This window comes from Pleurodeles waltl, chromosome 11 (genome assembly GCF_031143425.1).
Source record: "Pleurodeles waltl isolate 20211129_DDA chromosome 11, aPleWal1.hap1.20221129, whole genome shotgun sequence".
Lineage (NCBI taxonomy): Eukaryota > Metazoa > Chordata > Amphibia > Caudata > Salamandridae > Pleurodeles > Pleurodeles waltl.
This window is the reverse complement of record NC_090450.1, coordinates 212,041,804-212,055,958: the sequence shown is the minus strand read 5'-3', so window position 1 is coordinate 212,055,958 and position 14,155 is coordinate 212,041,804. Positions and strand designations below refer to the sequence as shown.

The window sequence follows — 14,155 nt, the reverse complement described above, 5'->3', positions numbered from 1 at the left end:
TCATCTGGTTGCACCTCGACCGGGGCAAAGTCAAAGTTTCAGGCTGACCGCGATGGAGCCTTGCTCGGCTACAGGTCGCGGGAGGCCTCGGTTAAAAAGTTACCTTCTGACTTAGTCTTTATTTTGAAGATTTTCTTCAGCTGGACGAACCTGCCAGTCCTATCCGACCTCCTGGAGCCCTTCTCCGGATACGCGATGCTGGATTCCTCGGTGGAGATTTTTACCTTCGGACTTAGTAATTTTTTCGAGGTGAAAATCCTTCGACCGGGGTAAACCTGGATCTTGATCCGACGTCCATGGAGCCCTTCTCGGATACGATGGCTGGGAGGTCCCGGTCAACTTTTTACCTTCGGACTTAGTCTCTTTTTCGGAGATTTTTCTTTACCGGGACGAACCACCAAATCAGGCCGGGTCACGGTTGAGGCAAGCCGGCTAGAATTTCCGCGGCGGGTCGGTCCCTCTATGGAGCTTTTTTACAAAAATTCTCAAATCTTCTCCAAACTTCTGGGGCTTCACCCAGATGTTCTTTTAAGGTTCTTTTGGGGTCCACAGCTCACCCCAAGGGTCCAGAAGTTCTGAGATGGTCCTTGGGGGGTGCGGACTACCACTCCCAGAATGCACCTGGCGCAAACTCCTTTTTGGCCACTGGACAGTGGTCAGCTGGTCACTTTCTTCAGGAGTTGGTGCAGGGGACTCTGGATAGCAATTTTTCACCTGTAGCAAACAGGGAGTCCCTCCTTGAACCAGTTGAAGCCAGGCAAAGTCCTTCTTGTGGTGAAGCCCAAGTGTGCAGCTGGTGCAGTCCTTCTGAGTGCAGGTTCCAGGTGCAGGCCAGGGGTCCAGCAGGGCGGTCCTTCTTCTCCTTTAGTTCTTTTCTTGTTGAATTCTGGTGGGGATCTGAGGTGTGGGTGAAGGTCTGCCAGTTTTATCCTTGCTCCTGGGTGAAAAGCAGGGGGGTCCTGGTTCTCCAATCAGGTACAGGGTCGTCCCCCTGTGATGACCACTTCCTGGGAAGTGTGGCAAAAATCCATCCCAGAAGGCAACATTCTCCAAAAATCCAACATGGCTGAATCTGATTTTTGGAGGTTACATCTGGCTGAGCCCAACCACTGGTGTGGCTAAAAATCATAAACACACCCCTCTCCTGCCCTCTCCTAATCTAATCAAGGGGGCACCTAGTTGTCTGGGGTTGCAGGATGTGGGGGTGTTGCTGGTTGCTCCAAATGTCTTTCTCTGCCTTTGAAGACCAGTTTGGCAGCCCTCCCCCTTCCTGCCTCACCATCTGCTGAGGGGAGATTCTCTCCCACAAGCACATTTCTTTGTGTGAAGCCAGACCAATTCACACCTCATCAAGGCAGCTTGGCTAAGCTGCTGCAGGCTGGCCAATCAGAGCACAGCAGCAAAAACAATGCAGGGCTGAAATTGGCAACTTTTTAGGTAAAGTCTAAAACTTTTTACCTGAACAAGTTATATTAAATCCAACAACTGGAAGTTGTGGGATTTATTACAACAATTAATTTGATACCAAATTCTTGGTATGCAACATTTAAGGAGACTTTAAAATTTAAAATAAAGTCTCCCCATTCTAGCCTATGAAGGCCATTTGCTTCAATGAGGGAAAAACGAATTTGGCTGTTTTTACCTCACCAGGGCTTATAAAACTATTTTTATAAAGTCCCTGCTTATAGTTACATGGCACCCAGCCCTAGGGGCACATAGGGCACACCTTAGGGGTGACTTATATGTAAAAATAAGGTAGTTTAAGACTTTGGAACTACTTTTAATTCCAAAGTCGAATTTGCATATAACTTTAATTTAAAAGCAGCCAGCAAGGCAGGCCTGCCTTTAAAATGACACTGGGCACCTCAGCAGTGCACCTAGGTGTGCACCACCTATGCTGTGGTCCCTAAACCTACATGCCCTACCATATACTAGGGACTTATAGGTAGGTTAACTTAGCCAATTATAATTAGCCTAATTCGCATATTGATTTTACACAGAGCACAGGCCCTGGGACTGGTTAGCAGTACCCAGGGCACCATCAGAGTCAGGAAAACACCAGCATAAAGTGGAAAATGGGGGCAAAAAGTTAGGGGGCCTCTGCAATCAGCCCTGTTTTCTCACAATGTTGGTAAGTGTTAACGACCACATTTGTGGCTCAGTAGATATGATATTCATTTGCTGGTATGATAGTTATTCTTAGCATAAGAGGCTCTGTGGGAAGGAGTTATTTCGGTGCTGAAAATAATTCAAGAATGTGCTGTTACATCAAACGCCATTTGTATATGTAGCTTATAGTTACATGTTCAATGTAATTTTTAGAAGTGAAAAACGATGTTTCTGGTTCACAAGATAAGGTGTACACTTACGTAATGTATTGCTCACAAATAGGTATTCCTGTGAATACATTTTCATCCAGGGACACAGAGTGGGTGCTCCTAAGAGGAAATACCCTGGAGAGTTTAGGCACACCCATACATTTGTGAGTTTATTGACATTTAAAAATGATTTGTCAGCTCATATGTGTGTGTATTTATTTATTAGAGATGCAGCAATTGTATCCCCGTAGGTATGGTTAAGTCACATTTTCCATTGTAAGGAATTTTTGTTTTGTGAATGACCTTGGTATCATTCTATGAATCTGCATGGAACGTTCCAAAAACATAGTCATCCAATTTGAGTTCAGTATTGCACATTTCATGAAGCAAGTGGCAAAAAAGGGAATGTCAAAAATAGACTTTCATTCCCTTAGGAAGCAATTAACACAAATAAAGATGAAGCGGCTGAACAGAATTAAGTAACATCAGCATGCAAATGTAACTTTATTCAAGGAAGCATGTTTGGTTGCATTGAGATAACTACGTGTAGGTGTTTGATAAATTAGTATTAGAAAAGCTAAAACTGAGCCAGCCAATCACAGTTTGCAAGATGTTAATATCAGAATCGATCGTCTGCGGATTGTCCACAAAGCCAGGTTCACAGACCATCCTTGAACTTAGATATTAAAAAAATGTAATCATCCAATTGGACATGGAAGCTTTTTCTCCTGGCGCCCACTTGGAATCCACTAAACCAAAATGTGTTTGTGGACCCGAAGCTGACTTATTGGCTGGCCGGAACTTGAAAAAAAAATCTTGTGGTCCCCCATGTTCTAAAAACATTTGGAGTAGTATGTGGTGGCAGAGTGCTCCTCCCCTGATCTCCTGACTCAGGTATGGAGGGGCTAAAAGGAGTCCATAAATATTCAAATTAAAAAAATATTACAGAGTTCTCAAACCCCTTGAATGGGTTTGCAGCCCCCAGTGTGCCCTCCCAATGAGCTACAAACCGAGCCCCGAGTGTTTATGGTCCAATTAAAAATTCCATGGACAGAGTAGATTGTCCAGCAAGAGTTTATGAGTTTGAGGACTTTGAGGACTTTAAAAATGTAACAAAAATAGGGGCAGGCTATAGTTCAGGTTGAAGGCCTGATACTTCTGCCAGAGTCAATTGTGCACAGATGAATGCTGTGTGCAGCAGGGGTTCGCCACCTGTGGTGTGCCTAGGGATCAGGCCTGCCCTTCGCCATGCCAGGCAGCCTCCCACAACTGTTCAAAGAGAAAGACGATGAGCAGTGGTGGGTGGGCACCCATGAAAAGTTGGGAGGAGCGTTTAGCTTTTTAAGTAGACCCTGCAGCCAAACATCACTGCATAAAGCCCACTGCCACACACTGTGCAGGTTTGCTGCCCATGGTGCGTTAGGTGCTGTGCTCCTTTCCCAGGTTAAGGTTTACCCGCTAATTTCTTTCAAGAAATATTAGGGTCAAGTCATTCTATTTGAGCCAACTGGATGAAATTACAGATTTCAATTATTTGGACGAAGACAAACCAAGGACTGGAACATGGTTTCAGAGAGTTGGAGCCATTTGTCATTGATTCCTACATCAAGACGTCTTGCCCTATGTCCCTAAGCATACATGAGTAATTCAAACTGCAAATCAAGATAGTTGAAGCTCTCCTTTGCCTATGGGCAATGGTAATTGGTAGCCTTAAAATATAGGATGCACCTGTTGATACATATCCTCTATATTGTCCCATCTCCCTAATTCCATGATCTGGACTGATGTTTATTTCTGGAGACAGTTCTCAAGTTTGTGCTCTCGGGATGTTCATCAGTGGGAAAATTAAAGACGACTTTTGTAAACTTTTGAAATCGATGTTCTAGTATGTTGGCCATATCTATTATTGCAAAATTGGACTTTATTCTTCCTCTATAACATTAATTTCTCCAACACTATTGCTGACCATCTCTGACCTTTTTCAATCAACTAATAATCTTCTCTTGTCTCATCCCATCCACCCACGTGCTCTGCATATATACTAGTTGTTTTAAATCTGTTAGACCGGAAAATTATTTTCTTAATCTCAAAGGTAGAAATCAAATTAAACTGCCTTATTTTCATCCTTTAGTGTCTTTTACAGAAAACAGTAAGAGGATATAATAGGGGAGTCTGACTTCAATTTAATTTCCACTAATATATTAGATTGTAACGAGGAAATTTCATATGTGTAGGCCCCATAGCCATTAACCAGTACCTTCGTCCAATTCCCTCTACGCAGTTACTATACCAAATAGACCTTTGCATCGTTGAGTACGTAATGTATGTTTTAGCTAATTAAGATGTTTTGGAGAATGGCTCCATGTCCGAAGCACACAAGGTCTACTGGGCACCAACTGTGTCAAATTGAGCCATTTTAACCCTGATATTTAAAGGGCCGACCTACTATTTGACCCAAAACTGAATATCACATACACTTCTTTGACATTTGATTCTCAGAGGGGTAAGATGGATTTAGAGATTCAGACCTCAATGAAGCATACAAGAAACCAATGCCCAAAAGAGCTTTGAATTAAAAAAATAAAAAAGTACTTTACACTGACACCACAATCATGCACATTCAGGGTCACATATATAGGTATCTTCACAATTCTGTCAAAGTAATCATTTTCTGGATGTCCTGGCAGGCAATGATCAAAGTGTTGTACTAGAGTCCTTTTCTCCATGTCTCAGCCCCACAGTCTCCGCTAGATCACATGCAGCACTTGCTGTGGTTCACTCTAAAACTTGTACTTCAATGCTATCCTCCCCGTGCAATCAGAATCGAATTGTAACTTTAGCCCACCCCAGAAGGTTAGATGCACAATGTCCTAGCAGTGCATAGCTACAGATGTAACTACATATAAAAAGACACACCTCAATGGTAGACAGATGCAAGTTAAACTAATCAGTGGGAAATGCACTATTTTATGTTGGGAAACCTCCACTGGTTAATGCGATCACTGCAGATATCTGTGTGTGTAACCAGAGAGCCACAAAATTGAATTCTGGTTTCTGCATGTGAAATAGTTTTTAGTGTTCAGATGTCCGAACCTGTGACAGAAAACACTCTGAATATATACCTCATTATTTTAAACTTACGATAGGATGCCACAAAGTGCATGAACAGATTTAGGTTTAAAGTAAATTTTCCAAAATATAGATTTGAGTCATGTAGACTATACCTAGTGCAAACATCTTTTATAACTTTCAGTTAAAAGCACACTCCCCAGCTCATCAGGTCGCCTTACAATACCACTCAAAAAGAATACTCTTCAAGTGACTCCATCAATTAAAGCCAACACCAGCTTCCAAGCAGTCTTTACTTTTTCAGATTAACCAAATACGCATACTTACATTTGTTTCAGGCAGCAGACAACACTGGCAAGAAGGCCTGTTTCCTGTTCATTTGGCTCTTCCTCCCTCTACTTCACAGCACTCTCACCTTCCACTTCAGCTGAGGCGAGTCAAGTGTCTGCATTAACCGTCCAGGGACAGTTGCCTTTTACATAAAGTAGGGGAACAGTTTGTCTCAAATTTTAATGCATGGGCACCTCTTGCCCCTCAAATAATGCCCACTTCGATCTCTGGCTAAGAATAAGTTAATAAAATAAGACGATATGCCACATATCTGTTTTTTAGAATAACACTTTATGGAATATGCAAACAGGACAACGGGCCACAGCCTATCTTTCTTACTTCTGTAAAAAGCTTCCATAAATTATTATACTGAGACACACTTCTTATATGAGAAGGTAGGGGCATAACTTGGTCAGTAAGACTGGGCAGTGTGAGCTTCAGATTTTCCAACAATCGCGCTGGCACATAAAGTTAAAATACATTATAGGACAAGCAGGGCACATGAGAGAGGATAAAGGGGCAGTGAAATTGGAGACAAATGCGGATTGGTATGGGCAGTGAGTGAGAAAAAACATAATTTTTGAAGAATAACTAGCATTTTTGAAGGCTTTTAAAGAGGAGAGAGTGTGTGTGTGTGTGCATTTTTTGTCTATATTTATGTAAACATTCCTTGTGAAATCCGGCAGACACCCTACCATACCCGACTGAAAGTACACGTACCCAACTATTTACCTAAAAGTACATTTATTTGAGGGGGGTGTGACACCCCAAATACCCCCTTTTATGCTATGCCCCTGAATTAAGGACACCAAAACATGTCTCAACTATTATATTAAAACTCTATGCATTTTTTCTTATCTCTATAAAACATTGAAGGCGGAGGCTAAAACCGCATCTGAACCCAATGTCTCCAGCTTTCTTTAAGCCACAATTATTTATTTCTATTCTAATCGTAATCTTCGATTTAAAAAGGTTATCATTTCGGTGCTTTTTTCTGTTGAGGGCGCTTGGCAATAATGTAACGATCCAAAAACGCTGCGCAGTACAGGAGAACATTGGGCTTAAATTGTGCCTGAGTTTATTTTCGTCTAGCCAACAAGAGTGCGTAATAATTGTGCCTTTTAATGCTTAAGGCACTAACGCTGATTCACAGAGACAATTTATTTTTCGCAGCGAAGCAGTTCCCACTGTGGCTTAGCAAGGATGCCATGGGCCCTAATGCAAGCGAAGAGCACGGGCAAACATTTTCCAGTTAAAACAGGTTAAATGGCGTACAGTAGCCCATCAGACCTCTCTGCCCCTGTGCTACTGCACATGCTGCACTATGGCTATCTAGGCCCTGGACTTCCCAGGGATGGGATAGTATTTTCAAACATACAGTATGCTATTTTTCCGAGTTCCCCTGTTGAGCAGGCTTCAGTCCTGCAAAAACAAACTTCAGTTATATTTCCAGCTTTGGGACAAAGTGCAAGTGAGTGGTACGGCCCATTTCCCCATCTGAGAACATGTCCAACCCCAACCAGTAAGGTAACAAAGGTCAACCACCTGCAAAGAGCAACAATAATCGATTAACTAGCAAACTTGCAACATTTTCTGTTGACATGATCAGTAAACGTTGAACAGGTAACTAGAATGTAGTGCTCTGTCCAAATTTCTTAAGGGTCATTTAAGTAATTGAATTAAACCATTCCTATTTGTCATTAAAAATTAAACTAATCAAATGCAATTTCTCTCCAATTATAGATGCAGCATTTGCAATATTAGGATCCCCAGGGTTGCAAGAGATCTTCCCTCATTAATTGTTATTGATAAGCATACGTCCCAGATGGAAGTGTTTTAAGAATACTTCATAAGGTGATGGATCTGTAGCAGGCTTCCACTGCTGGTGGAATGCTAAAGATGGGGACAGGACCACAGCCTGTGCTTAATTTGTAAAATAATAAGTGTTGGTGCCTAAAACTCTGCTTAGAAGCTTCCAACAGCCCCTATTAAATGTCAGAACTCCGACTGCCAAGCCTGTGTAGTCTCCCATTCACTTCATACCTTTTTAATCCACTTCCTGCTTTCTCCCCTTGTGATGGGTTTTCCAACTTTCTATTCCTCCTTCGTTCCCATGTGTGTGTTTTCTCTCTGTTGCTCTCCAGAAGTGTATGATCAGAAACAAAGTGCCAGTCCCCAAAACTGACGGCAGGTGGGCCCCACCGTCAACAACTGGCTCAAATTAAGCACTGACCACAGCATCACAGGAACTCAGCTACACGAAGAGAACAGAAGACATTCACCACAGGCTAAATTGGTTTCATTATTCTGTGTGCTCTGCACCTCAGTGTCTAAAGTCTCAGCAGTTATGAAGGTGCAAAAGTGTGATCACTTCTTGGCCATAAGAGAGACCCCAAACTTAAGGCTGTCCCTCACCTGCAGAGGCAAGGAAGACAGGAAGAAGTTATTTTCAAGAAATTCTCTTAGAAGGCATTTGATAATCTGTGTTTCATAACTAGGTGGAGTTCCTTAGTCCATAGGGACTCACCTAAAGAGCTATAAGTGAACCAGCATAAAACAACCTCACTTTCTCACCAGTGGGGCTGAAGGTGAGCAGTGATGTAACGAAACTTGAGCTGTCGCTCTGCAATGTACCTTGAGGGGGGCCCCCTAGACACGGTCAGAGGCCTGCTGCCTGTGCACAGTGTGCTGTGCTGAGCGGGCCTCCTGGAGCTCGCCCCCCCCCGCACTGCGGGGGCTGTGGGGGCCTTTGTTTACACCACCGCGGTGAGAAGTGATAGACCAGCGACCGAAAGCTGAGAGAACAAGAAAACTGTTCCCATTCCTAAAAAGATGTAAGGAGCACTGGTACCCAAATGGAAGCCCACTGGACTAAAAGGGAGCAAACTGCACCATAAAATTGAATTCAAAATCCTCCTCCATGTTATGCATTCTCCTCCCCTTTCGGTGTACCCTTACTGCTTCCCTTCCTTTTTACCTTTTTGTCCTTCTTTGTTTTTACTGAATGGTTGGGAGAATAGAAAGGTTTTGCTGTTTTGGTTGGGTGCAGGTTGTAAGGCTATCCCAAACACCAAGTCTCCATACCTTCCTATTTGGAAGTACCTTTGTTTACATAAAGGTATACACTGTCAAATAAGCCTTTGTGAGTACTGTTCATCAAGGAGCATGGATAGAATGGCATGTTGAGAGTGTTGATCCATGCTTGGATGTTCTTTATGGGCTACATTTACTTTGATACATGTAACCAGTGATTCCATAATGTGCGGGTGCTAAGCAGTGGATACTAGTGTGAATTATGAAGTTGTGTAACCGTCAGAATTCATTGGTAATGAGTTGCACACAAGGCTGAAGAGAGTGGGAAAATCAATAGAGTAGTAGACAATGGGCCTGATTTAAAAAGGGCCTATGCACTTATGGCAAAGACACCGCGTTCATGGGGGAGTCTCCTCAATAAGAATTCTCTTTGCTGAGATTTCACCCCTAGTACCGAGAGTTCCCCTCGCCAGTGGGGCCTCTGCCATGAATGCAGAAGCTCTTTGTGAGTCTGGCCCATTGGAGCTATCTTCTCTAATAAAGTATGCTTGGATGAACCAACTTTTTCAATGGTCTTGTAATGTACTTCAGGACAATTGTCTCTGTTCTGAACTTACCATAATTCTCTATTTATTTATCCTGTAAGGAGTGCTTAATTTGAGCCAGTGGTTGCCGGTGTGCATGCACACATTTTTTAAGACAAATCTTGTGGTTTCTCATTAAACTTTCACCCGGATCAAGAAAGAAAAACACAACACAATTAAAAAGGACGAGGAAACTAGAAAAACAAGTGCTAGAGGAGAAAACAGAGAGAAGAAAGCAGCAAGAGTGAGATAAAGAAGCAGGGAGTGGCTGGTGAATAATAAAAAAATACATAAGGCGCAATCAAGACTACACAGCCTTGGTATTCAGCAGCCCCAATATTCATAACACCGGCCACAGTACTGTAGGCTCAGGGGCATTTTGCTTTATAACTTAAGCACTGTCTGTAAGGCATTCCAAATGTTAGGATGTGGACAGAGAATTACCTACTTAAGTCAGAGGATGTTTGCATCTGGTCTTGCATGATAGAGAATACTACAGCCGTCTTAGTGCTCCATTGTTTACATATAATCCCTGTCTTGCTTCTGAAGATAAGTATGAGTGTCAATCTGCACTAATTTGATTGTGAGTTTAAATATCCTAGATGAATCCATATATAGACTGGTCTTCAATACAAAATGTATTGTTACATTACAATTTATTCTTTATTAAATTGTTATGTGATACGACTGTCAATCACAGAATAAGATTAGTTCTCAGAAAGCCAAAACTGAACCAATCTTTAGGAATTTATGCTTCAATGGAATTAAGGTGCAGTGCTGCAGTGAGTTTGGAAGGAGTATCTTTCAAGCCTTGTTCACTCCAAAAAAGTATTCGAACTACAGTTTTGATATGATTTTGCACAGATATATCTCCATGGATAACAATCTGCATTTTTTTAATTGATCCCTTTGGTAAAGGAATCAAAATTATGTGAAATTGGGTTGTGGAGATTCTCTTTGGCTCTAAGTGGAAACAAACAAAAATACCATCTTTTTATTCGCACTTATCATGTTGAAGGACTTGTCCAACTATGTTTGGATGGTTTCTAAACATGCTTAGCTTACTTTATTAATCATGATTCTCATCAGAATGGACCACCTGATCCGGGGCATTGGAAGAGGACATAGATTATGCACTCTGTTAACAGATAAGTGAGGGAGCAATGGTGCTTTGATATTAGTTGTGAAAGGTACAAATCCTAAAGTGCTGACCTGGTGATTTTCTTCTACTATTCTAGAAATAAGTGAATGCAGATATGCAAGATACCTCCAAGGGTACAGAGAGGAGGATACACCGATCCATCCGAGTAGTGCACAGATGTCAAGAGCATAAATGCGAAATGCATCTATTGGTGGGCAGGACGGTATGTCAAAGGCACTGAAGAGCCTTTGAGTGGGTGCAAAGCAGGTTATACTTCAACATGTGAGAAACGCTGGCCAGTCCCGTTTCAGGAGGAAATAATGATAGTGATTAGGTAAGCAGTCATTTGTGCCTGCAACTCTACAGGACTCGATCTAGTATTTATAACTATGTTTTAGAAGAAATAGACAAAACCTGCGTTGTTCGAAAGGATCATCGTGTAATGCGTAGTCGTCCCTTTGTCTCCTAGTGCTTTGACCAAGCTACAGAAACTGTAAATAGGACAATTCATTAATTCTGTACACATTAGAGTGGACATCTCCATTCTACAAATGCTGTCGACCCCACATTCTTTCCTTCAGCAAGATATAGCACTTTATCTTTGACCAAACAGCACTTTTACCTGTTATCAAGTTGTCCACAAGAGTGGTCGGCACGCAAAAGATCCCTACTAGCAAGTCACTTATGGCGAGATTGAGAATGAAGAGGTTGGTAACTGTTCGCATCCGCTTGTTCTTCAGCACGATCAAGCACACTAGACTGTTGCCAATCATACACAAGGCAAATATGAACAGGTAGGAAATAATGTAACTTGCAGCGACTGGTGGGGAATGCTGGTAATATGGTGAATAGCTGAAGTTACCACGGTGGCTGCCTGTGTTGGAAAAGGTGTTGTTGGCACCATCTTCTGTATCTGCTGCTGTGTCTGTCATGTTACTTTGGACTCGGGTTTACCTGCAAATTTGAGATAAGAAGATAAAATAGATTTCGTTGTGAAAGCTAAATACACAGTCCTACTTCCAAAATCTCTAAAAAACAATTTTACATTCTTTTTCAGTGAGGTTTCCAAGCTCTAATGTAACAGGTTTTAAGTTTAAATCATGTTTTAAGTATGTCCAGAGACACATCAGAGATCACATGAACAAAATACTTGAATTTCTACAAGTAAATCTGACAACAAACACAGAATCTAATTTTATCAGCCTAGAAATGAACAAAAATATTTAAGTAGGTGTCTCTCAAAACAAGAACATATCAGTGCAAGGGAAGATGGGAGAAAGGTGCAAAGAAAACAAAAAAAGTGGGGAAGCATAACTTTGCTGTTTAATTATGCTTCCTGGAACGTAAAATAAAATAATAATCTGCTTCCTATATAACCTGTGTAAATGATTTTCATGTAAAGGTGGTGCACTGAAAAGCATACTAGTAAATTGCAGTCATGATTAAAATCCTGTGAACGTTTCGTGGAAACCACATTTATTAATCATTTTGCACGTATGTTTATGTTACAGTATTTTAGGAATGTTATTTCCATAATCATGTTATATTCATCCTGTTCATGAGAAATGAGTGGAAAGTAGTTTAAATCAAATGTGCATTTATGTCTATGATAGTTTGACCAGAGTGCAGGCCTGAGTTTCTTTCTGTGGCTTTACTCTGCTCACATCTCTCTTGACAGAAACGTTTACAGAGGTTTCTGTAGTGCTGACATTCTTCACTGAAATTCGTATAGGCATAAGAATAGTTAGGAATTTAGGGGCAGATTGAAGAGCCCCTAGTGCCACGGAGCATCACTTTTTATGATGCTCCGGTGCCGCTAACCACTGCTCCCATTCAGGTGCACAGCATGCATTGGGTACTTGTGGCATGGTTGGGCTCATGACCAGGCTGAAGGCCAGGCCAAGTGGCTAACCAACAGCTGTGCATGGCTTGAGGGAATGCCTGACAGGAGATTGAGCACTCAAGGTGGCGTTGGGCACAGTGACTGTGCCGCTGCCAGTCCCTGAAGCCTACCCTCCACTGTGCTCAGCTAAAAGCTGTTTAAAGTGGTGTTGGGTGCCCAGAACACTGCTGTGCCTGACCTTGTGCTAGGACCTGTGGGCACTCCCCACAGTGCACAGCCAAAAGCTATGCACAGTGAGTAGTTGGGTACTTGCAGTGGGTTTGGGCACAGGACCTGGCAGAAGGCCAAGCCGTGCTGCCCATCCCTTTTTGTGCTTTGAGCAGTGTGGATGTTGGTTGAATATGATCAAAAACTCTATAAATTACCTAGAAAAAGCAATGTTATAAAAACCAGCTACTTCGGTTCTAAGGCACATCACACATTAAATCATAGCAGCATGATCCTACTTTTTATACACAAAAATATACTTTATTCCTGACATCACATCTAAAAACATCTAAATTTAAGTGTGTCTTCATTACTTTTCTGCAGGGTTCAATACCCATCCTTTTCCTCAAGGAACTACCTCTACATGTCCATTGATCTTCAATCTGTTGTAAATGATTATCTATTCTGTCCGCAAATTTTTATGCAGGATAAATCATTCCAAATCAATGGTCTTTGATCCTTAATGAGACTTTGAGGAAAATAAAATGTACCAATCCTATGGACAGAGAACAAAACAAAAAGGACCCAAATGGATGAAGGAGTCAGTTCAACAAACAATAATATGTTTAGTGCAAAGGAGATGCAAACCAGCAACCTACAATGAAGAAGCAGTCAACACGTTTTTTGTACCAACTTGTTGGTTGCTCAGGGCTTTCAATCCATCTAACAAAGAAAGTAAGTTTTTCATTTAAATGTACTTGAACTAATCAGCCTATACAAATCAACTTTAAATCGTCAAGCTGTTTCTGAGTCACCATATACATAAGTTTAATATTCATAAATGTCCAAACAACAAGTATGGTAGACAGCCTAAAGTGTGCTTCCGGTTTTGGCATTTAGAGGCATATTTATACTCTGTTTGCTCTGAATTAGTGTCATTTTTTTTCACGCAAATTCAGCACAAACTTAACTCCATATTTATATTTTGACGTTAGAACCGTCTAGCGTCAAAATATTGGAGTTAACGTAGTTTTTTGGGTGCGTGAAACCACCTTGCGTCAATGGTAGATGTTCCAATTCAAAAAAATTACTTAAAGCACCTAGCTATCTTATTTATCCTCCCATGCAAAAGAGGTGCACAGGGGGAGGCGGGCCTAAATAATGGCGCTAAGCCTGCTTAGTGCCATTATTTAACACCTGAGTCAGGGCAGGCATTAGGGGACCTTTAGACCGATTTCCATGGTCAAGCACCATGGAAAGAGCCCACAGGTGTCCACCCCAAGCCCCAGAAACACGCACACCAGAGGATGGAGGACACCATCCCAGGTAAGTAGGGTAAATATAGGTAAGTACTTAAAAAATATATTTTAAGTGCCATTGGGGGCCCTGAAATGGGCCCCTCTACATAGCACTGGGTGCAAAGGCCGTGTCCGGGGACACTTGTCCCCTGTGCTGGGCATTGGGTGACAGGCATGACTCCTGTCTTTTCTAAGACAGGAGTCATGTGGTATGGATGGTTTTGCGTCAGAAAATGACTCTAGGCTGGTTAATGGCACTTTTTGGCCTCTAACCAGCCTAGCATCATGATTTGAGGCAAAAAACCCTTCCCCCATACTGCCGCCCCCAGCCA

The 14,155-nt window shown here is 42.0% G+C and overlaps 1 protein-coding gene across 1 annotated transcript in view; it reads right to left on the bottom strand.

Moving 5' to 3' along the window:
• LOC138266596 (neuropeptide FF receptor 1-like) overlaps positions 1–14,155 on the bottom strand; it is a 590,764-nt gene that overhangs the window by 411,057 nt on the left and 165,552 nt on the right. The window contains exon 2 of the mRNA XM_069215432.1: positions 11,098–11,429. Within this exon, the coding sequence (XP_069071533.1) occupies positions 11,098–11,407 (310 nt within the window). The 5' untranslated portion in view covers positions 11,408–11,429. The remainder of the gene's footprint in view (positions 1–11,097; positions 11,430–14,155) is intronic.